The sequence below is a fragment of the Phocoena phocoena genome, chromosome 20 (assembly GCF_963924675.1).
Source record: "Phocoena phocoena chromosome 20, mPhoPho1.1, whole genome shotgun sequence".
NCBI lineage: Eukaryota > Metazoa > Chordata > Mammalia > Artiodactyla > Phocoenidae > Phocoena > Phocoena phocoena.
The window spans coordinates 32,386,528-32,410,917 of NC_089238.1; the positions used below are offsets into that span (position 1 = coordinate 32,386,528).

Below are 24,390 nucleotides of genomic sequence, written 5' to 3' on the forward strand. Positions count from 1 at the left end.
AAGAGCTCTTGCCACAGGTCAGACATGCGTCCTGCAGGGAGGGCCCTAGACCAGCCCCACAGCCCTGTGGGGCAGCACCTCATGCCACGTTCCAGCTACACAAGCCTTGGTTCACCCTGATATTCATTCTGCTCCCCCTGCCTCGGTCCCTTTGCACTGACTGTTCCCTCAGCTCAGAATGAATGCACTTCCTCTGCTCTGTGCCAGACCTCAGCTCCAGACCCGCTTTCTCAGGGAGGCTGCCCCCGACCTCCCCTACAGTTCCTGATGTCCCCGACAAAGGCACGTGGTAGAAACCCTCATTCCCTGTGTGTGTACCCACCTGCAGAGCCCTTGTTACTCTTCCAACTTTCATAAGTGCATGTAACAAACATCTGTCCTCCCCTAGACCACGGCCTCCGCAGGCCAGGGTGCGCCTGTCCACCTGGGCATCCCCACTGCTCAGCTGGGTGCCCATACATACCAGGCGCCCAGCAGACATCTGAGCAGAAACACAGGCGGGCACCGCAGGAGGCAACAGTGATACAAAGCTGGTGTGTCACACCTGCCACGAGGAGCTCCCATTAGTGGGGCAGACAGGCCCAGAGGCAGCAAACAATGGGGTCACTGTACAAGCGGGAGGCACGGGGCACTAGGGATACCCCAAGGAGGCCCACCCAACTCAGCCAAGGACAGGTGGTCAGGACAGAGTTCTTGAGGACACACTTGTAAGCTGGAAAAATGCTGCATTTTAAAAGTGCATGAAAATAACCTGCTGCCCCTGGAACTGAGAACAAGGCACGGTATTCAGTGATGTTCCCCCGAGTAGAAGGTCCACATGCTGGGAAATCACAGAGAAAGAAGCTGACCCAACCGAAGGCAGGGCTTTCCAGAGAGAGCTCAGGCCCAGGAGCTCAGGCATGGGCTCCAACATGGGGATGGTTTGGAGACAGGGCTGGGGACCTTGGGGAAGTGGGGAGGGTCAGACACAGGCACGAGAGACAGACACGGACAATTAAGAGTGGGGAGCTGAGCCCCAGGAAAGGGGTCTTGGGGCCTAGGTGGTGATGAGAAGGAGGGTGAATTAGCCAGGCATACGGAGGAGGGCTAGGGGTCAGCCCACAGGGACTGTGGCGTCCTCAGCGTCCTCCTGGCTAGCTAACAAAGGAGGAGCCCTAGAACCTTCACTTTCTAGGGCTTCCAGAGATTTGAGAGCTCCCTTCTCTCACTTGCACACATGCCAGCCTCTCATTTCCTGCCAGTTTTCCGTGGGGTGACCTCTGCAATGAGTTTGGTCCACCTGGGCTGCCCAAGCCAGGGCACCTTGCAAGATGGAGTGGACTCAGCACTGGCCTCGGGACGGGAACATCCCTGCGCTTTCCTGATCCACTCATGCCTACACATGCTGCCTGTCACTTCTGGAGAGGTAGGTCCTGGCCCCTGCTAACCATGAGGAATGGGGCGCATGAATGGCCAGCATGGGAGGCCCAGGCCTCTGATTCTCGCCACCTCGCCCTCTTGTGCACACCCAAGCCAGGAGCGGAGACCCCAACTGTCCATCATGCTGGTGGTCTGGTGGGTTCCGGGTGCCCTGGGCGATGTCCTCCGACCTGCTCCACAGTGGGCAGCGGCCTCAGCCCGTCCCATCCTCCCCAGGTACCTGATTCTGCAGCTGGGTGGATGTGGCTTGCTGATCACTGTCGCAGACAGCCAGCCTCTCCCGTAGGGCCACCAGCTCCTCCTGTAGCTGGGCTTTCTCCTCCTGCAGCTGGGACATGGCCTCCACCATCCTATGTACCACGGGGGCTGCACCTGGCAGCCCCGACAGGCTCGAGCACCTCCCGCTGCCAAAGAGCCGCCCACCTATGAGCAAAGTAGCCGCCGATCAGCCGGGCAGCAGAGGCCCCAGCCTGGCCGAGGAGAGGGGGCCTGTCATGGCAGGGGAGGGGATGCAAGCAGAGGGGACGAGGGAGCCGGGCAAGGGCTGGGGGCAGCAGCAGCATAGGTTAGCCGGGGGCCTCCGGGGCCTGCCTTGGAGGAAGCCACTTCAGCAGGCAGCTTCTGGGGGGTGGAACTGCCTAGACCAGGACTTAGGAAAGCAGCTTCCACCGATTATTCCCCCAAAGCCTGTGTTCTAGGTCTGACGCGCAATACCCTCTCCATGGCCAGCCTGCATGGACTTGCAGCTGAGAAAGACAGCTCTAGCAACAGCTGTTCTCTCCCCAGAAAACACTATTCTTGGTGGAACATGATTTCTTTAAACCCCAAACCCTCTCCAGAGTACAGAAGAGAGGCGGGGGCTCCCCAGCCTGCCCCCTGCCTTCCACAGGGAGTGGTTGCCCGCACACAGAGAGCGAGCAAGTGGAGGTGTGCGTGTGCAAGGGACAGACAGACCAGGACACGGGGACAGACACAGCACGTGGGCAGGAACACAGCCAGGCACGCTCCCAGGTGGACCCCTGCGGGATTGAGCACAGGGACCTCACAGGCACGAGGAAGGGATAAACACAGGGGTGGGTGGCGCCTCAGCCTTCCACCGTCCTGTCACCAAGAGCAGAAGAGACACAGACAGACAGATAGAAGGACAGAGACACACAATCAAGGCCTGTGACCTGCTAATGGGGCCTGGCATGCTTGTCACAGCTTGCTTTGATGGCCCCAAGGATGGCCACAGTCTCTGCAGGTGGGGAACTGGCAAGGAGGTGGGGCAGTGGGGCAGAGGAGAGGCTGGAAGGGCAGGGATCTTCAGGCAGCCCAATCTGGGTCCTGGCCAAAGCCTGAGAGGCAGGGCCAAGTGTCCAAGAGTGAAGCATGAAGAGTGGCATCTGCTGGCCACGAGCCTCCACCCTACCTCAGAGCACCAGGGTGTCTGGGCTCCGCCACACTGTGTGGGCAGGACTCGGTGGCGGGGGGATCCCAGACTCTGGAAACAAAGCCACCTGCACCTGAAGTCACACATCCCAGCTTCAACCCACAGGGAGGTGGCGAGTGTGCTGCTCACTGAGACAGCACAGAAGCCGAAGCAGCAGCCTGGCTTTGGGACTGGGCTGGAGCGGGAAGCGCAGATGGAGCCGATTCCAGGCTGGGCAGGACATCTCAGCACTGGGCCCAGGAGAGGTAGACAGTGAGAAGCCGCTCTCACTCTAAAGGGAGCAGGCCACGCACACACACACTGCCTTTTCGCTTCCTCCCAACCCCGAGGGACAGCTCCGACTCAAGGCCCTCTGGAAAGCTGGAACAGGGGCCATCACTGGCTGGCTAGGAGCCCTGGCCGTGTGGCCTGCATGTGACACAGCATGCATGTCACACACAGTTGGCCAAGCTTCTGCTCCCTGTTCTAGAGAGAGCGAGCTCAGACGGATGCTTCCAGGCCTGCACACGGGGCTGCCATGGGCAGCATGTGACCAGCACAGCCCTCTGCCCTCTGCAGACTGCCGTGGTGTGGCAGGAAATGCTCTCGACTCCAGGTCCAAGAGCTGGTTCTGCCACTTCAGACAAGTATGGGAGGGCCCCTCAGGGGCTTCCTTTGTAAAATGGGGACAATGGTCCTTATCCGGAGGCAACCTTGGGCAAGAGCCTGGATCCCGCGAGGGATGCGCAGGTGTGAGTGAGTGTCACCCAGCAGGACACGGAATGGCCCTTCTTGCCCGGGACACTGCTCATCTCACCCTCAGAGCCCACAGCCAGGGGAGTTCACCTTGACCTGGGCACAGTGCCCGTGTGTCAAGGGAGCCAAGAGGGGCCCGGAGAGCACTTGCTGGGCAAGAAAAGACCTAGAGGAAGCTAAGGGACAACAGCAGCGGAGGAAGAGGTGAGATCAAAGGAGCACTTAAGGGCGGGGACTGACGGACCTTTGTACCCTCATAGTAGGTCAGCTGTCAGTCCAAGTTTTCAGAAGACAGTTTTTTTCTCAGAGACCCTGCCTGGACACGGCCCCTCAAGGACACTCAGGCTCGGGGGTCCCATCCCCGGACCCACTGACAAGAGTCAGTCCTCCGGATTGGCTGGACGATGCTCCCCCTTCCACACCCCAGCCAGACCCCGACACCGGCCCCCGAATCAGTGCCGGGCCCACGGGTGAAGGCGACTCTGGATCAACCTCAAAAAGGGAGTGGTTCCTTCCACCTCGCCAGTTCAGACAACAAATCAAGCTCTGACAGGAGGAGGCAAACGAGAGAAAGGCCAGCTCCTTTCCCCCCTCGCTCTTGGCCTTCCCCTCAGGCTCCTTGAGAAAGGCCAGCTCCTTTCCCCCTCGCTCTTGGCCTTCCCCTCAGGCTCCCTGAGGATGCACTTTCCCAGTAACTGCTGGGCTCTGGGTTCTTGCTCTTCCAGAGCCTGTCAGCCTTGCCGGAGAAGAGTGGAGCCACCAGCTCCTCTCTCCCAGCCTCGACGCAGCAGAGCGAAGCCGTGTCCTAGGGCTTCTGGGTCCCTGATGGACCCACGGAGACAAAAGGAGGGGGTCAGGCCTCTCTCTGCAGGAGGTGGCGTCTTTGAGGCTGCCACCTTCACCCTGCTTTTGACAGGCGCTGGGGAAAAGACAAAAAGCGGGGAAATTCAACCCCAGCCCATGCCGGCCAAAGCTGCTTATCACCGGTGGCGCGGCAGCGGCCCTGGGAGGAGGGTGTCCCTGGAGTGGGGATGGGCAGCCTGCAGTCTCTGAGTTCCACGTCCAGGGGGCCACCTCCAGGGGAGGAGGACGGTGTCTGGGACAAGAGCCTCCCCTCCGACACCGGCTTTAGCCTGGGCTGTGCCAGGTCAGCGGGCAGACTTCCTTTACCTGTTTTCTCTACATTCATGGTGCCACCAGCTTCTTGGGCCTCCCGGCCCCGCCTGGGGGCCGGCGCCTGCCTCTTCTGGAGTTTCTCTTCTTTCGCCCCCTGACTCTTGCTCTCGCACCCCTTGTCCCGCAGGGCCTGCTGCCAAGACACAACCAGAGTCCTCACGTGAAGGGGGAGGGGGACTGTGGCGGGGAGGGGACCCCCCTCGAGCCTGAGGACGGTGCGCTCCCGGAGCTGGTGAGGACCTCAGACCCGGCCAGCCCATCCCTCACGCTGTGGGTGGAGACAACGAGGCCCGGAGTCTGGAAGAAAACATGCCCAGATCTCACAGCAAGAGGGGGCAGTGCGTTCTCCTGGCCCCCATCAGCAGCCAGCCCTCTGTACCAGCAAACAAGTTTCCTGGGCACTTAGAAGCCCTCAGGTGAAGCTCACGCAGCTGACCTGTGAGCCCCGAGTCACCACTGCAGTGGTCTGATCGCTGCAGGTGCACTGCCCCAACGTTCACAGGCTTGTCCAGCCCCACCAGGCACACAGCAGTCTCAGGGCAATGCCTGCCGCCCCCCGCCATGATGTCAGCTGCCCTCACCTTCAAACGGCACCAGCCTGGGACTGCCTAGGAGGGGGCACCCGGGTCCATATGAGCAGGGAAAGGCCGTGGCCCACCCCCCAACATGGCTATCCGGGACCGCAGGACCCTGTCTCTAGGTCAAGGAGGAACCAAGGCAAAGAAGGCTGAGGTAGAACAGACCAGTGAACTGGTGGGGAGACGGAGGGGAGAGGCAGAAAGAGTCTTTCACGCAGAGAAAACCACCTGCGACTCACACAGAAAGACGTCCAAGGCAAGCAGCAGAACCACACGTAAAGTGCGATTCCATTTAAGGATAATGGAAATAAAAGAGGCCTCCAAAAAAAAAAATCTGGGGAAACATACACTGGTTTCCTCTGAGAGGTCGGATGATGGTGCAGGGGCTAAGAGGAGAAATATGCAGCATTTAAACTTTGGGGGAAATCAAAACAAACTTCACCGAGAGAGCGAGTGGGAAGAAAGGAAAGCCTTTACATTTCATTTTGAATCTTTTTGGCATTTGCATTTTTAACCTTGTAAGCATCTATGGTGTACTGCTTTGTTATCTCTGGTAACAGAAGTTATCTGGCAAGGCAGATTACAGACACTTTTGTGCGTGTCTTTGTGCCCACCTTATTCAAAACAAAAAGACAAACGCTACGTTTAAAAAATGTTCAGAGCCTGGGGTCGGAAAGGCCTGGGTGTGGAGCCTGGCTCAGGTGAGCGGTGTGACTGTGGGCAAGTTACTTACCTTCCCTGGAGTTTCATTTCCTCATTCTTAAAACAGCAACTCTACTTTCTGCTTGAGAAGGGAGGGTGGTGAGCAGTCTCTCGTATTTAGGCAAATTCCCGCGACTTAATTTTGTCCCCACCCTGTGACCAACTGCCACACCAGCACGAGCAGCCTTGTCACTGGTGGCGGCAACGGGGGCAGCTGGAAGTTTCCATTTGCTGCCCAGAGCAAAGGTTACACTATTTCTGGCCTGTTGGCCAAGCCACAGGATGGGCAGGCAGGCTCCCAGGGGGTTGGGAATTTCTGCAGCCTCTGAAGGGAGCGACTCAGGTTGTAACTGCTTGAGAAGCTGGCAGGGGACCCACTGGGTCCCCTCACTCTGTCTGGGTCCCTACTTGGGCCCCACATCCGCCACCCACCTTGAAGCCCCTATAAACAGAATGAAGCTTCAACGGCCCAGGACACAGCTGTGGAAACTGGTTGCTGGTGGGAGCTTCTTAGATCCTCAGCAGACCTGCTGACCCCAGGACTCAGCGGCAACCACAACCCAACACCCCATAATCAAAATCCAGGAACAGAGCCTCCGCCCAACTCAAGGCTGCTGGTTTCTGACCACCTCCCGATTTAATTACCAATGGCTCAAGTCATAAAAAATGGTTTCTTTAACATAAGAACAGTTTCTTTAACTGTCCCCGAAACATGCTTTTCTCGCAGACCTTATAGATAAAAGAAGGACCATTCGGTTACATTTTCAGATGAACCACATAAGAAGGGCTGACAAAAACCCAGAAGCCCAAGATTGTCCCTGAAGCGACAAACAAGGGGTCCATGTTCAGACCCGGCTTGGGGCCACACGACGGAGGACAAACACAAAGGGCACGTATTTCCCACAGCCCCTCCTGCCCTCCATCTGCATGTGTCCCTTCAAGGTGGCCCCCTCATGCACAATCTTTCTTACGGGGAGGGGCCTTGGCAACATCCCCAGATAGCTCTGGTCCTTCATCCTCGGCCACTATGTCAATGTTTGCGCATACATTTGTGATCATTTGATTACTCCTGGCCTCTCTGCTAGACTGCTGGGTCTATTTCTCTTCTTTGCTGTGTGCTGGCACCTAACACAGAGTAGGCACTTCATAAATATCTGTTAACAAATGCATCCATTTAAAAATTACAGAGCCTGTGCTATCCTGAAATTGCTCAAGCTATAGCTGCACGAATGCATAGGTATTTGTTTAAGGATCTCTTTGCAAACAGAAACAATACAGAGGATCAGTTAGATAAACCCTGAAGTAGAATATCATGCAGCAGTTTAAAAGAACGAGGTAGTTCTCTATATACTGACAGGCATGAAGAAATAACCAAGACTTACTGTTGAGGGAAAGAGCTAGTCACAGAACAGAAGGTAAAAATAAAGAATAAAAATTGTGTAAATCCAATGAAGTGGTTGTACAGGAAAGATAAATAAACACCAAACTCTTAATAGTGGATTTCTCAAAGATACAGGATGACAGGAGACATTCAATTTCTAGATATTATATTCCTGCCACGTGTGAATTCTTTACACCATGTGTTATAAAGCTCATCATGTTCAGATCCCAACTTGCTGTGTGACCACTAGCAAGTTACTTGACCTCTCTGAGCCTCCCTTACTTCATCCATAAAACTCACATAAAACAGTAACCGTGTCTTGGACTGATGTGAGACATACAATACATGCCACAAAGCCTGGTACAAAGTCAGTGTTCGATGAGGAGCAGCTATTATTATTGCTATCATGATGTATTAATTCTACAACCAAATACTACACATATATACGTAAAGTTTGTCTTTTGAAAGTCACATGATAACTGACTTGCAGTGATAACTGCAAGAGAAAAGAACCCAAGTTTTGGCAAAGTCCTCTGTCTAGCTTTAGGTTCTCACTTTAAACGAGGAAATGTAAATAAGTATTGCCCCATGGACTCATATGCCCCAGTGGGAATAAACAGCTCCCCTAAAAACCTGCCCATCTTCCCAATAGCTCCTCACTGAAGGCCCCACAGTTCCCACTTTAACACTTCAGCCAGGGCGTGGCTGAGAAGCTGCTGTCATCTCCTGTGAGATCTCCCCCAAGCTAACCTAATAAGCACGTTACCCCATTCAGGCAGGCTCAGGGTGGATGTGCCATGAGGAGCTTGGCAAGAGGCAGAAGGCAGGCCCCCAGCTCTCCCTCCCTGCTTCCCTCCCTGGAGAAGGAAGCTGCTGGAGCTCAGAGGGCCACGGCACATTGGCCCAGCTCAAGCCCTGGCATTTCTGACCGCCCCAGGGCTCACCTGCAGGGTCAGGTAGAGCCTGTGAGGGCTCCCGGGGCTCGCCCAGTCCACGCTGAGGGCTCGGCACTGAGCCAGGGCCGGGCGAGCTGCACTTCGGGTGCTGGAGTCCTCGTCGCCGCCAGCCGGGCTGTCTCTTCCACGCCCTGTCCCAGGACAGAGGAGACAGGTGAGATGCTTGACGCTGGCTGGAGACTGCTGGCCGGGGACCACTGGCTAGGGCCGCGGCTGAGCTCCCCTTTCACACACTCCAGGCAGCCCAGGTGCTGCCAGGAGGGACTCACACGCCCTCACACGCCTGCCCTACACAGAGGGAAGGCCTGGCACTCGGCGGGGGCTGCGCTCCTTCCTAACCACAAGCCGCCCTGGGATCCTCTGCAGGAAGTCGCCCAAGACCCCGCGGGAGGCGGCGGGCTCCCCTCCCTCCACGGTGGCGTTAGGGCTGGCACCTGCCCACGAACACCCTCTACAGACAGGAGCAGAAGGAAGCTGATGCCACCCTGGCTGCGCTAATCTTCACAGGAGGTGCACCCTGGGGCCGCGGCCTCATTACCGAGGCTGCCTCTAGGTGGCAATTTCTCCCCTGCCTTCATAAAGACCATCCCCACGCTGGGTGGTGTGGTCCCTGCAGCCTCCAAAAACACACTCAGGACCAGTTAAGGCACATCCTCTCGAGCCTCTGACACACCGCCTCCCTCACTGGGTGCGGGGAGAGGGCTGCAGCAGCGACACCCCATTCACCCCTCCCTTGACCCACCTCCAGAGCCTGTGGGACCAGACGGGGCGGGAGAGGGGATTCGCCTCACAGGGCAAGCCGCAGAGCTCCCACCCTGGGGGGCAATCTCATCCTGAATGCCAGCACTGGGCCAAGTGCTTTCCAGGCCTTATTGCCCTTCTTGATCCTCAGTTTCCTTCTCAACACAATGGGCATAAGGAACCAAGCTCAGTCCTGTGATGAGGATTAAACGGGGCGACACATGTAAAGTGCTCACACAGAAGGTAGCCAGCAATGCAGGCCATCAGCTCCTCACAACAACGCTGAGAGGTAGGAACTGGAGACCCAGAAGGGTTCATAATGTGCCCAGGGTCACACAGAGCCAGTATTCCAGTCCTATGTGCTACCCCACCCTCTGCTTGCCTACCCTTCTCAAGGCAGCAATAAGAGGCGGGTGGGGGTAGAGAGGCCCAGGGACATCCACACTGGCTGAGGCTCTACCCAGTGGCAGGCACCACGCTTAGCATTTCACACACACGATTTCACTGGACCTTTGTCTTAAATTTTAAAAGTAGATAAAAGTCTGTATGGTCATATAATCCTCATAATACTAATTTAAGAGACCAATACACACACACATAAGACTAGAAGGAACTATATAAAATGTTTAGTGACAGGCTTATAGGTGATTCTTATTTTCCTTCTTATACTTTTCTGTGTTTTTGTTCTGTTTTTTAGTTTTCCAAGAGAACATGTTTTTGTTTTTTTTCAATTCTTGCTTCCTTCCTTTCTTTTTTTTTTTTTTTAACCAGAAAAGCAATACTGTTCATTCATCTTTAATCCTTTGGACAACCTTGTTGGGTAGAGACCATCTTCAGCCCCTTCCAGACAACTGGGGCTACCTGATCCAAAAGCCCAAGCTTTCCCTGGCAGCCTCCAGGGTCACCCCCAGCCTCACTGTCCCCTGCCTAGAGACTTCAGAGGGCAGCACTCTGGCTGCCACCTATGGCACAAGTGTGATGAGAGAGAGGGAACTGGAGTTTGCTATGTGCCCTCTCTGGGCCTCAGTTTTCCCTTCTGCACATAGAGGGGGGCTTGGACCCGATGTCCTGGAGGGACTCTGCCAGCTCAGACAGGCTGGCAATCTACAGCCCTCTCCCCATAGGTCAGGGGCAGTCAGACAGCAAACCCCTGAAGGCATCTTTCTGAAGATGCCCCCGTCCCCACATTTACAGGACAACCTACCCAAGCCAAGGCTGGCAGATAGTCATGGGGCAGCTCCCCGGTCCTGACGATCTAGCTCCCACCAGGAATCAGAGGAGCTGCCCACTTCTTGACGCTGGAGGCACCAGGGGACATGACCCAGAAAGGAGAGCTGCTGTTGACAGCTCCCCCAGGGGCACAGCGGGGGCCCAGACTCGGGGACTCCCTCACTGCCCACCTGCTGTCGGGGCCACCTTGGATGGCACCTAAAAGGAGCGCATGGCACCCACTCCCTGCCAGGCCACGCTCCGGAGCAGCCTCCGTCCACTCCTCGCCATCCGCGGGCGAGCCCTGGCGGAATCAAGTGTCAGATCCGCGCAGGGCACCGGGCAGCAGTTCACCTACCTTGTTTACCGGCCGCGGGCAGAAACCGGAGCGAGACCACGAGCGCTCCGCCGCCAAGGACAGGCGGATCGCAGAGCCACAGCCACCTGGCCGGGCCAGGGAGCGCGTGGCTATCCGCGGCGTTCTCCCCCTGCGCTACAGACTGCGTTAACGTTTAACTCGGCGTCCCCGGCGTCTCTTTACAGACAGGCGCGGGGCAGGAGCGCCCAGCGAAATTGACGCCCTGACTCCACGCCCGGTTCGCGGGCTGCCGATACCCTGTAATTACCTGACAGCTCTGACTGAGCCTAGGAACTTGCCAGAAACCCCGATCTCATCGCTGGTATCTGGAGGAAGGAAAGGAAATAAAGAGGCATTTTAAAAATGCGGACTCACCAGTTCTCAACCTCCCCGGGCCGGTGTGTGGGAAAGGGCGGGCGGCCGGGCTGGCTGGGGCGGGGCGAGCCATCCCTGGCTCGGGCTCCCCGGCCCGGCCCACTCGCCACAGGCCGCGCAGCGAGGGCGTGGCTCCCAGGTTCCACGTCCTGCGAGACGGGACCATGGCCCGGCGGGGCTCAGCGGCCTCCTCCGGGCGTCGGGCAGCCTGCGGAGAGAGCAAGAAAGCGAGATTGAAGCCCGCTAGCCGGAACCCTCCGCCCCCATCCCAAGCTGATGGGAGCCCACCATCTGGAAGGGTCCGCTGAACTGGGTCACCTGTAAACCAGAGCCCCAACTCGAATGTCCCCCAAGGAGCCCCTGGGCTCACGGGCTGAAACAGAGCCTATCACCATTTCAGGGTACTAGTTAAGGAGAAGGGAGGCTCAGAAGTGGGCAGGGAGCCCATCAGGTGTTTCTGCAGCGCAATGTGGAGACCCCGCACCTCAGCCCCTCCACTCGGAGCCTGGCAGCATAAAGACAGGTCACAGCCCCAGTCAACAGCATCTCCGTGAATCTATTCAGAAGGGGCCCTGACTGTGGCTGTGACATCAGGCTTACATATAGCAAATTCTCTGAAAATCAGCTCATTCTTGTATTCAACTAGCCTTCACACTGTACCTACAACTGGCAGACACCGAGCTAGGATTTGAAATACAAAGATTCATTCATTCCTCACTTAATAATTATTTACCCAGTACCTGCTGTGTGCCAGGTACCTGCCAGGGGTCCTCTTTGATCAGGAGAGACATGGCCTCAAAGCTCCCTGTCAGGAGGGAGGTAAACACTTCAACAAACCTCCACAATCAAAACAGGATGCAGGGAGGCACCAGGTGGTATGGAGAATGGGGGTGGGTATGGGGAACACTGGTCTGGGTAGAAAGCCCCACGGGGCCCTTATGAACAGAGCAAAGGAACGGAACAGACTTCTTTTACTGCACAAGTCTTTAGTGAGTACCTATTGTGTGCAAAGCAGCTCTGAGGGCATTTAGGGTGACACGAAGCTGTGGTCCCAGACTCAGACAACAAGTAATGCCATTTACAGAAGAAGCCAAGTCAGCTCAGAGGGGCAATGTGGAGTTTGCTTTTGGTTTTAAAATGGAGTTGGAGGCACCCAAGGACTTTCTAATGGCACCACCTGGTCTGTAGGCCACTTTCCCTAACCCTCACTGCACTGACCACTCTCTACCAGGCAGTAAAGATATCTGTTTGAACAGTGACCATCTATGGCTTCCCAGGGTGGGTCCCACAGCACCCAGCCTAGAGCGAAGCTACATCCACACCAAACACCTGGTGATGGCTTTTGGGTGAAGGCCCGGAAATGAATGCACACAAAAGCTCCAACTTAAGCTTGGAAGAGAGCAGGGCTGGAGATGGAGACACAGAACCGGGAGGCTGATGGGGGTCACTGTGGCACAGGTGAGAATGCAATCACCAAAGGTGGTGCAAGATGAGAGGCAACCAAGAAGGATGGAGCTCACTCCCAGTGGGAAGAAAAGCTGGAGAAGGAAGGTCAGAGGTGGCAGGAGCACCAGGCAGGTGCAGAGTCCTCAGAGGTGACCGGAGAGTAAGTGGGAAGGAGAGGATGATCAGTTCCCAGGGAACCATGCCACGGAGAGGTCAAACTGGAAGAAAGGTCAGTGGAGCAGGGCAGAGGGCAGATGTGGGAAGGCCCAAGGGGGATGGAGGCTAGAAGAAGCTGCCATTTCCTTCACTTTGGAGAAGCTGGCTAGGATGGGAAGGAGAGGATGTGGTATTTAGCATAGGAGAGATTTGCACATGCTGGGTCGACACAGGGACAGGAATGACTGAAGCATCGAGAGGCAAGAGAAGAGTGCAAGCATGGGTGGCCTGAACATCTGGTGACCGATGTTCGCAGGGCTGAGCCCTGGAAGAATGCCAGGCTCTTGACTAGGGCATCATGGTCGCTGCCTTCCTTGGAGACAACTTGGAGGAGGAAGGAGGCTCCTGGGTGCAGTCTCCCTGGGAGGGGGCAGGACTGTCAGCCAAAGGGCGGGTTGGAGGCTAATCCAATATGTGGGCAGCTCTGCTGAGGAAATGGGAGATGGAGCAGTGTGGAATGGAAGGAACCAGGAGGAACCAGATGTCCCCTTCTCCAGGCTGCTTGGCACGGAGCTGGGTGCACAAGCAACCCTGAGGCTCAGCTGCCCAAGGGATGAGGAGGGAGTGAGACAGGCTCCACCTGCATGCCAAGCCGCTGGGAAGGTGAGATGGCGGAGGACACTGAAGGTCGATGTCACAGTTGAGGGAGAAGACTTTTAAAGGGCATCAGCTAAGTCTGAGGGGGTCAGGGACAGAAGGAGACAATATTTCGTTGGTTTCAGGAAGGGAAGCTGGGAGGCAGTCAGGAAGATATCAGGAAGAAAGAGGAAGGGTGTGTGCGAGATCCTGAAAAGGAAAAAGCAGCTGAATTTAGCAGCCTGAGGGGTGTGAAGGTCAAAAGTATCAAGGACTTTCAAACAGCCCAAGGCTGGAGACTCAAAAACCTAGGTCATGGGGCGAGGTGATGGGGGCATACAAGTAGAGTGGTTATGACCGAAAGCTGCTTCAGAACCCGGCTGTGCCACTTACTAGATGGGTGACCCTGGGAGAATTACTTTGTCTCTGTGCCTCAGTATCTCCATCTGTGAAATGGGGAGAACTCTACCTTATAGGGTTGGTGTAAAGTTTAGACAATACATATATACAATGTTCAGAACAATACTGGCATATACAAAGAATACCCAAATTTTATTTTTTCAGTGACCTCTATCCAGTGGTGGGTGGATGCAGAGGGCTTGCTGCAGGAGAGCCAGCACCTGCCTCTCTGGGTTTAGGCCAGGGTGGTAGAGCTACAGCCCCCTTGCCTCAGACCAGGGATATTGCAATGACTGGGGGACACATTTGACAACTGCCCAGAGACTGCTGCCCAGGAGGCTTGGTCTCCCTGGGAGAGCGGGCAGAATGTCAAGGAGGTTGAACAGGGGCTAGACCTCCCCTCCGCACAGTCACACGTCCTGGGTTTTGCAGGTCAACCCAGATTTCAAAATCTCTGCTCCCTGGTGTCCATAAGGACAGCAGAACTCATGACCCTGTGTCCCTAAAATCCAGTCACTGCAAATACAGGGCCCCATTCTGAGACTGCATTCCTTGCAAATGACTCTCTGGCCAAGGAGAGGGTTACTTTTATCAAGGGCATGGGGAACAGCCTGGGCCAGCGTACCGTGCTCACTCAGCCTCAGGCAGACAGAAAGCCAGAGAAGATGAAAGGCCAGGGGTGGCCACGACCCCAAACCTTGAGACAGATGTGTGTATTGGGGGTGTTGGGGTGTCGGAGGTGCAAATGGTACCAATTTATATGCAGCTTCCTCTTTAAAATCTGCCAGGACCAGGCCCTTCACTGCGCCAGAGTTCTGCTCTAACTCACAACAGGGGGTTGAAGGAGGTGGCTTCTGGCTCGCCCTTCCTGCTGGGCCCGCTCCCAGCACCCCCGGCCGCCCCCGGCCCCCACTCCGCCAACCGCCCCAGGCTACCGCTGTCAAAGGCTCAATTTCGCCCACTGCCCAGGACGGCACCGGCCCAGGCCCTCCTTCCTAACCTGGGGCTGGCCCACCCCTCCCGGCCCTACGAAGGGGAAAGTGAACTGCCCAGGGGACCTACGGGGTGGCAGGGCCCGAAACTGCAGCTTTCAGGGGAGCCCTGCGGATGCAGGGACCTCTGCCAGGGGAGGGGGCGGCGCTGACGGGCACGCGGTTCCCCGGCAGTGTCCGGTTCTCCTGGGCCATTGAAATCGGAAAGGAGGTCCCGAGGCTGCTTGGATTCCAGGGGACATGCCGCCCCCATGCCCTGCTCGGCTCAGACTGGACGGCGCAGGGGGGTGGGGGGCGGGATAGCGCAGGGCCGGGTCTCCGGGGCCCGGCTCTCCCTGCGCCCCCCCAACGGGGCCGCGCAGGGGGATCCAGGACGCGGCACCCCGAACGAAAGGCCGGGCGGAACCCGAGCGCCCAGCCCGTCCTCAGCCCGCCCGAGCCCCGGACTCACCGGCCTGGTGGAGGCAGGATCCCTGCGTCGCCGCAGCGCCCGGGGCTCGGCCCGGCCCTCCAGCGGGAGGCAGCTCCACGCCGCCGCCGCCGCCTCCTCGGCCCGCCCCGCTCCCGCCCCTCTCTGGCCCCTCCCGCACACTTTCCACAGGAAATGATTAACTCCGGGCCGCGGCGCGTTCCCATGGCAACCGGCTCAGACCCAGGTGGGGGGTGGTGGCGCGCGCGCACACGCACAAACTCACACTCGCACGTGGGGCCGCCCACTCTGCTCAGACCTTCCCGTTGAGTGTCCCCACGCCCCACAGACGCCCGTGCACACGTGCGCTCTCACCCCTGGCGCCCACGAACCTTCTACGTGCTCATATACATCCACGGTATACGTGGCTCTCACGTATGTTTGCACACATGCTCTAGTGAGTCCACATGAACACATTCACAGTTCTCACACACATCCCCGCACTTTTGCACTTAAACTTACACTTTCGTTCTCACCCCCTCAAAGCCTAGTACTACAAAACTTTCGCACACAGTAGTTACTACTCACAGGCATACTTACAAGTGCTCCCTGGCTACCCTTCGCACACTCTGACAGCCTCTGGTACGCGTCTTCTTGACCTTCAGCGTGCACACTACACACACTTACACAATCTAGCTAGTACGTGTGCACACTTGCACATTCTCGCGCACTTTCCACGTGCACTCACATTCCTGTACGGTGCTCAGACTTAACCCCGTGCTTTCCCACAAATGCACATACGCCTGAATACACAATCCACTTGCACACGCTCACACACGTTCTCACACGCTCTCTGACTCTTTGTCACACTACAGCCTGTACATGCTTTAAAACCCCAGTACACGCTTCCACACACGCTCTAGTTAGTGCACACAGGCATGCACCGCCACACATTAGCACACGGGTTTTCACACACATTTCTCACTAGCTCTATTAGGAATACACAGGCCAGGTTCCCTGCCCAGCCAGGACACCACCTGCTGCCCCCTGCTCCTCAGCCACCTTATTCCCCTCTCGTACCCCCTCAATAGATAAACGTCTTGCAGAGCAGGGAAGCTGTTTGGGATTTTTTAAGGTAAAATATTCCTTTGCATTCCAGTGAAAACACGTTCAGAATGCAGCCGCTCCTGAGCAGGCAGAAGCTCCTGGTGTAGCCGCAGATGGCCCTCCTCATAGGATGCCCCAGAAGAAGTCTGGGGAGGCCAGGCAGCGGGCCGGCCAAGGAGAACCAGCTGACCCGGAGGAGCCACTCTGTTCTTTGTCTCCCAAACAGAGGCGGCATTTCACTCCAGTGTCAGCAGCAGTATTCCCCCTCCAGGGTGTGGAAGGAGGAGAGAGAAAAGAAACTCAGAAGCCAGCCCAGTGCAGGCTGACGGTCCCGCAGACAATCCCGGGAGGGGGGCGCTCTGCCTCTTCCTGTTTAACAGGGGACGACGGCCCGATGGCCTGGGAGGAGTGAGGAGGGGACTGGAGGGGGGCGTGCGGCTCCAGGTGGTTCTGTCTCTTGCTGCTGAGCAGGCGCTGGGCTGGCCGTCAAGAATCTCAGCCAGAGACAGAGCCAAGGTTCTGGGCCTCAGATTGCTCTGGACGCCAGGCCAGGACACTCACAATCCCCCTACTGCAAGTGGGTTTTTGTGTGTTTTATTTTCTCACTGAGATGTCCCAGTGCAGGCCCAATAGAGGATGCCTGTCACGCTTCTGGAATGGTTCCCTGGAGAGAGAGATTTCTAGCTAAGAACCCCAGATAATCCTCCCAATGGGAGAGCAGGCCATAATTTGAGAGGTACCTTCTCTGAATCCCCCTGCCTGCCCTCCAGACAGCACTGGTCAGGGGGACCGCAAGGTTGGATGAGGGCAAATTTTCTCTAGATTTCTGACCAAGTATCTCCCTTTGTTACAGACCTAGCACTTGATTGAGGAGGGCAGTGGGGTAGGGGTGTCTGTCTTTAAAGTCCTGATATAGAACCGGAGGCCATGTCTTAGTTGTGGTCTGTTCGTTGACATTAACTGCAGGTTCCTTCCAACAAAGCCAAAGCCAGATTTTTAAATTAATAATAACATTTATTGTTCTTTTTCTCTGATTACCAAAGTAATAGATGTTCATTGTAACCATAATCCCACCCACTAGAGATAAATGCTGCCAACATTTTAGTACAGTTTTTTTTCCTCTATGCACATAATAGTGACCATTTATCCACAGCTATCACTGTGCCAGGCACTGCACTGAGCTCTTTAAAAACAAGATCTCATGTAACCCCGAACACCCTGTGAGGTGGGTATCGTCATATCCTTCATTTTCAGGAGGGAAAACCGAGCCTCCTGAAGTTCATTCACAAACTCAGTGTGTGGTAGCGCTGAGATATGAACCCAACAGGTGTGTGTGTATATATACATATACACAAACATATAGCACTACTATATGTATATAGGTGCCGGAGTTTAAGTTCAAAGCACCTTGGGACTTCCCTGGTGGTGCAGTGGTTAAGAATACACCCCCCAATGCAGGGGACACGGGTTCAATCCCTGGTTCAGGAAGATCCCACATGCCGCAGAGCAACTAAGCCCGTGCGCAACTACTGAGCCTGCGTGCTACAACTACTAAAACCGGCGCGCCTAGAGCCCTTGCTCTGCAACAAGAGAAGCCACCACAGTGAGAAGCCTGTGCACCGCAATGAAGAGTAGCCCCCGCTCACCACAACTAGAGAAAGCCTGCGCTTAGCAACGAAGACCCGATGCAGCCAAAAATAAACAAATTAAATAAATAAATTTTGTTTTTAAAGTTCAAAGCACCAGTGAAGGAAAAAGAAAATTGAGACCTGTGAGGAAGCATTTTCCGAATTCCAGCAAAACTCTGCCTTGAAATGCAAAACCGATTTGCTTCTTGATTGTTGGAATTTAAGATTGCGCAATGTCAGGAACTACATACCAATGACTCCAAGGTCATTTCTGTCCCAGAAACTTCACTGATGGTTTGTTACGGAGGCTGCCAATTCTCCCTGGCCGTACGGAAAGTGAAGGATTTGCCAGAAACTCAGCCACCGCAACACTGAGGTCCTGAACTCATGAGTGAGGACTCTTGAGTTCAAGAGTGGACTCAGCCTTTGGCCTTGACCTCCTGCCTACCTCCTGGCAGAGGCGTAAGGGTCCCACAATAAGGGTCCCTCCTGTGGGAGGGTCATAAGAATGCAGTAGCCAGAACACTGCAGACCCATATGTACATCTCCCTCATCCCTCGAGGGGGGGCGTGAGGGGCAACACCATTGTTGTTCAAAGGGCTTGAAACCCCTTAACTCTCAGGCATCCATCTGAGAGGTAGCCAAAGGCCTGAGGGTTCTTCTGCACAGAGGGCAGCAAGGAGGGGGCAATAACAAGCCAGATTGTGTTTAATCTGATTCTCGTAGCACCCCCGAGTAAAGCACACCTAAGATTTACATGATTTTCCAGTTTAAATGACTTGAGATTCGATTACCTCCAGGCCTTTGCAATGCTATTCTCCCTGCCCAGAAGGCCTCTCTCCTCACCCCACTCCCACCTGCCTCTACCCACCTTCACCTGGCCGGCTCCTGCTGTCCTTCGAGTCCTTCAAGCTTACAGGTCACCTTCCTTGACCCTCCCAGACACCACAGTCCCCTGACCTCTCACCCTACTGCAGAACCTCCCACACTGGATTGTAAAGGCCTCTCCTGTCTACAACATCGTCCGTCTCCTTGAGGGCAGGGTCCTTTCCTGGCTTGATCACAGGTAAAGCCTCTGCTACAGATTCAGCTCCTACAGGCACTAGGTGCCTGGCATCACATCAGTTTTCTCTGAATAAATAACCAGATCACTTAGAATTTAGAGGGAGAGAACAGGTTGCATTAAGCATGTCCAAACAGACTTTCTTCCCATGTAAGTTAACGATAAGTCCTATCAAAAGCAAGTAAGTGAAAGGATCCTTAAGGAATTATTTCAACGTGGTCAGTAAGGAGCACCCTGCAGCTGTGAATAGGGTATCGGTGCACAATCCTGGGTGCAGCTTCTGGAAGTCAGAGAATACCTCCTGGAGCTGAGTCACATAGTGAGTAATCCTGACTCAATTAGCCACTGTTTTGAAGCCACATTTTCCGGTAGCCCTGAAACCAGCCCCGTCATGGACAGCACAGAGAGAGCTGGGAAGCTCCCGGAGGGACGGGCGGGGCTCTGCACCCAGCCCTGCAAGCATGCCTCGTACTCCTCACCAGCAGCAGGACACGGGCCCTCAACCTCTGAGCATATCGGGGGGCTGGCCCTTGGCTCACACCTGCCAGCTCTGAGGAAGCCACGCTCCTCAGTGGACGTGAAGGGGTTGGGTCTTGGCACTGTTAATCCTGTCTCTCTCCTCCGCTACAGACTCAGCTCCTACGGGCACTCCGTACCCAATAGATATTTGAACAAGTGGTACCTTTCTCTTCCTTCTCCATTTCCTGCTCCTTCTGTGCCCTCCCTGTCCAAGGGTGCCTTCCTTCTAAAAGCTGTATTAATTGGGGAAACAGTTCTCCCATTTCCAAAACGAGGCAACCCCCCGCCTCAATAAAACCACCTTGCTCTAAAATCTCTAGACAGTGACTGCCTCTCTGCATTTGGCAGGGAGATTGGACTTCAGCAGCAATTCCCGGCTCTTAGGTGAGGGGCACCTGAAACCTCTTGATGACGAACTTGGCAGAGAGACCCTGCCCGCAGCATTCCAGGGTTGAAAGCAAACGGGGATTTGTTTCCGTTATCATTTCCCATCGTCTAAACAATGAGAGGAATGCAAACATCGAGAGATATGTAATTAAGCATCAGGTAATAAAAAGATTTAAGAAGGATGGCTATGAGAGATGAGCCATGACGCCACTGCCCTCCCTCTGAGTCAGCCCTTCCCTGGGATCGTCCAGAAGCCTGGGCTCCCTCTCCCAAAGCTCCCTCCCTGGCTTCTCTTCTTGCTTCTAAATCATTCTCTCTCCTTGTTCTAAGCCAAGACATGCATTATTAACATCATTTCCACTTTTTTTCCAACTTCCCCATTCTTTTCTCCCCCCTGCTGCAAATTCTAGGTAACTGAGGGTTTTTTTAACTTTAATTTTTATTTTACCTGCACAAGGGTAGGAGAAATCAAGAGAGGAAAAAGCACCCCCCTCTCCGCCAAATCCCACCACCCTTAACTTATCCTCATTGGCTCAGATGTTCTTCCTGGTACTTGACTTTGAACAGACATTATTTCTGTATTAAGGGGAGACTGTATAGAGCAGTGGTTAAAAGTGTGTTTGGGGTCAGATGATCGTGGGTTTGAACCTTGGCTCTGACACTTCCTCCATGCCTCAGTTTCCTCCTGTGACAACGGGGGTAGCAATAGTGCCTGACTCACTGGGCTGTCTTGAGAAGTAAATAAGAGCAAACATGTGATACCCAGAGCCTGGCGCACCAGCTGCGGTTATAGTGGAAGACAGACCATGGATACAATTTTCTACTCTGCCTTTTTCTCACTTTAAATCACAGGCCAAGCATTTTCCAAGTTACTTTTTCCTACTGGGGCCTGCTCTTTTCTGAACTACAGGTTCCAGACTGAGGATGAGGCCCAGGTCCCGTCCAACCTTGGGGTCACATTGTGTGGGGCACAGCCAGCGCTCCGTAAAAATGACGGAAAAGAATAAACATTTTAAATGGCTGCGTGATATTCCTCCGAACAGCTCTGCCCCGACTGAACTGGCCGTTCCACGGAATCAGACATGTGAGGAGCTCCCATTTTTTCACATTTATAAATAGCATTGCTGCAACATCTCCCCACATGCAGCCTGTTCATTCCCTGGGGAGAGGGTAGGAGATGGGGGGGGGAGAGTGGGGTTGTTAATTGCATAAAAATCTGAATAGTCTGCGCATTTTTTTTTTTTTACACTTTCTAAACATGTTGCCAGATTGCCATCAGAAGGGCTGTACCAAATTTACACTTTACACTGTCACTGGCGGCATTTTGGACGAGAACTACTTTTCGTACTAATTTACAGTTTTTCTCTCGGATCTGGAATTCTCGCCCAGGCTGGTTCCCTTGTGAGGCATGAGCCATATAAAAAGTCTGAGTGATGGCTGTCAGGGAGGGAAGTGCCTGATTCCTTTGCTGGGTTTCTGTCTGCTGGGCTGGGCCAGGCCGAGAGCACTGAGTCAGCGCACCCCCTCCCTGCCTGCCCTTCGCACCCCCAGACACTTTCCCAGGTGGGTTCTGGAACATCCCACAACCCTGGAAGATTCTGCTCAGGAGGCCACCAGCATTACTAAGGTTATCCCTGCTCCGACACCAGCCTGCAACTGCATTCAGGCTTCTGGCAAGAAGTCAATCAACCATTTCTACAAAGAAAATCCCTCAAGAGATGCTGGCATCTGCTATCAGCTTTCCATTCCTGGGGGGCAGGAGTGGGGCGCACAGAGGCAGCAGCCAGGTGAGGGCAGCCCTGTTTTCCCAAGAACTGCAGCCACGGCCCCTGACCACCCTGCCAGCCTCCTGGCACTGCCAGCACATCTCACCCAGGTTCTGGGGCAGCCCCGCGGCCTCTTGCCCAGCCTCTGGGGGTGGCCCTCGTTTGCAAACAGCCATGGGAAGTTTTGACACTGCCGATTAACCAGACTTCCACAGTTCTGGGTTGTTAGTCATCACCACGAGTCTCAACCTTCTGCCCGCCCTGATGACATCACCAGCTTCCAGGTGACAGGGAAGAAGTGACTAGGACCTTGGTAGTTTCAGTGGCATACATCGTCATCTTCACAGGGGAAGGGGAGGACTGCCACCCATCCCAAACAACCAGGATGTGCAGGGCCTGGAACGCCAGGGTGAGAATTTAATTCGATTTAGCTCGCTTCTGCTGAGGGACTGGGCTAAACTCTACGTATAGGATTGCTGTGGATTTCATTTAATCCTCACAACAGTATGTGCGGTGGGTATTATAATTCCTATTTTACAGATGGAAAAACTGGGGTACTATGTTCTAAGAGTGGCTAGGCCCAGGAATGAGTAGGGGGCAGCCAGGGGAAGGCAGCTTGGAGTGCTGGGAAAGGTGGGGACTCCAGGCCAGGAGCTGTGTTCCCAACCACTGCGTGACCAGATTTCTTCCCCTCTCTGGGTCTCACGTCCCTCCCTGGGTAAATGAGGAGGATGGTCTGGTTGACTTTCCAGTACTAAAGCCATGAGGGAGGGAGTGGGCAAGTTGGAAGGGATGACTGTGATTCTGAGGTTCTGCTCCCTGAGGTCCTGGCCGGAGGAAGGGGTAATTCCAGCTGCGAACCTGGGGCTCTGGCCTCCCTGTTTACAGTTGCTTCACAAATGAATGTCAGCAGAAGAAAGGAGATGAGTGGCTGCCAGGGGCTGGGAGGTGGGGAAAATGGGGAGTGACTGCTAATGGGATTTCTTTTGGGGGGTGATGAAATTTCTCAAATTCGATTATGGGGATGGTTGCACAATTCTGCAACTATACTAAAAACCATTGAATTGTACACTTTAAGTGAGTGAATTGTATGGTTTGTTAATTACATTTCAGTAAAGCTGTTTAAGAGAGGAAGGAAGGAAGGGAGGGAGGGAGGGAGGGAGGGAAGAAAAGAAGGTGGGAAGGGGCGGAGGAAGGAGGGAGGGAGACTGTACGGAGGTTGGGCCAGAGCTGCCTTTGAGATTTGCCACCTGGGAGTGGGCCCTCACACCCAGTGCCTCCCCAGTCACCCCTCCTCCAAGTACCCCGCGCCTCCGAAAGGTATGTATGAAGACACCTAAGTGGCAGGTGACGGCTCCAGATTCCAACCAGAAGTAATGGGAGCCTCTGACCTCCTCGGAGGCGGAAGGAGTCAAGAATCAAAGAGCAGGTGTGGGCCTGGAGGGTTGGGGGATCGGCGGAGGATGGCAAGAAGATGGATGGAGGCCAAAGGAGGGCTCCTGTCAAGGAGGAGACCCTGAGGGTCAGGGCAAGGCGTGGCTCCATCAAGGAAGCCCTGGAAACAGAGAGCCTGGGCTGGCGAGGGCCTCTGTCGGTGCCCTGAAAACATTGTGGCACCCCAGAAAGTGTGCGTAGGAAGCACCTGCGGCTCCTGGGGGCCCCTCAAACTGGTACAGTTGTATTCTGCCTGGCACCAATGTAGTTGCAGGCAGATGCAGCCATCCCAGAGGCAACGTCAACACAGACTTGACCCCGAACCCGGTGCACAGGCACAGGGGACCCAAAATGAGAGCAGAATTGGCCATTAAGAGTGAAGAGTTCATTCCACTTCTGCTGTTAGGGCAACTTATTGCTGAAACAGGAGACTCCCAGAGGGTCTTAGAGGCTTCCCTGTCTAAATCTCCAAAGGCAGACAACCCAGGAAGCACCTCCTCCCAGACGAACCTCCCCCGTCCACGCAGGCACAACCCCTTAGGCCCACCTTTGGGCAAATGGCAGTGGATGTCCCAGCCATAAGGGAACAAAGGAAATTACATCTTGGAGGCTGCCTCTGCGAGTCCTAGCCCTGGGGTCAAACCCACGTACCTGGCAGCCAAGCTGGTAGAGGCTGAGGGGATATATCCCGAGGCCGAGGGTTCCCGCCTTATTCCCCCAGCCCTGGGGTACACATGCTGCTCTTGGCCCCGCTCTGTGGATGTGACCCCAGGCAGGCTGGCTCCAGAGGCCAGGTCTTGAACCACTGTACCATACAGCCTCTCCAGGGTACAGCCAGTGGGGTCCTTGTCACCCCGTGTCAATCCTCAGCATGCATTCAAGTCTCTTTGCCCTCTGCCTGCAGCTGACCTGCCCAGCCCTCTCTCCCACTGCTCCACCCAAGGCACCCTCCTTCTGTTCCCTGAGTTTACCATGTGTCCGTGCTTCCCTGCCCTTGCACATGCTGTTACCTCCATGATGACAGCCCATTCACCTAGTGAGGCCCAGTAGAAATATCATCTCCTCCATGGGACCTTCCTTGTGCCCCCAGGACCATCTGCTCTTCCCTTAGTACACTCGATTGGAGCTTGTAGGGGACTTATCAGTCTCCTCCATTACCCTGGAGCTCCCTGATTCAGGCCCCCGTGCTGTGTGACCTTGGTCTAGGTACTCAACCTCTCTGAGCCTCTGTATCCTCATAAATGTCTGCCCTAATTATAATAGTTATTATTATTCTGGGTAATATTTACTGTGCACTTACTATGTGCCAGGCACTATGTGCTAAGTACTTTTTTTTTTTTTTTTTTTTTGTAGTACGCGGGCGCGGGCCTCTCACTGTTGTGGCCT

General features: G+C 55.0%; 1 protein-coding gene across 1 annotated transcript in view; it reads right to left on the bottom strand.

The window, feature by feature from the left end:
- KIFC3 (kinesin family member C3) overlaps window positions 1-15,224 on the bottom strand; it is a 36,045-nt gene extending 20,821 nt beyond the window's left edge. The window contains exons 1-3 of the mRNA XM_065898617.1: window positions 15,143-15,224; window positions 11,063-11,270; window positions 8,368-8,510 (exon numbers count right to left, since the gene is read on the bottom strand). Of these exons, the coding sequence (XP_065754689.1) occupies window positions 8,368-8,510; window positions 11,063-11,228 (309 nt within the window). The 5' untranslated portion in view covers window positions 11,229-11,270; window positions 15,143-15,224. The remainder of the gene's footprint in view (window positions 1-8,367; window positions 8,511-11,062; window positions 11,271-15,142) is intronic.
- Between the last annotated feature and the right edge of the window lie 9,166 nt (window positions 15,225-24,390).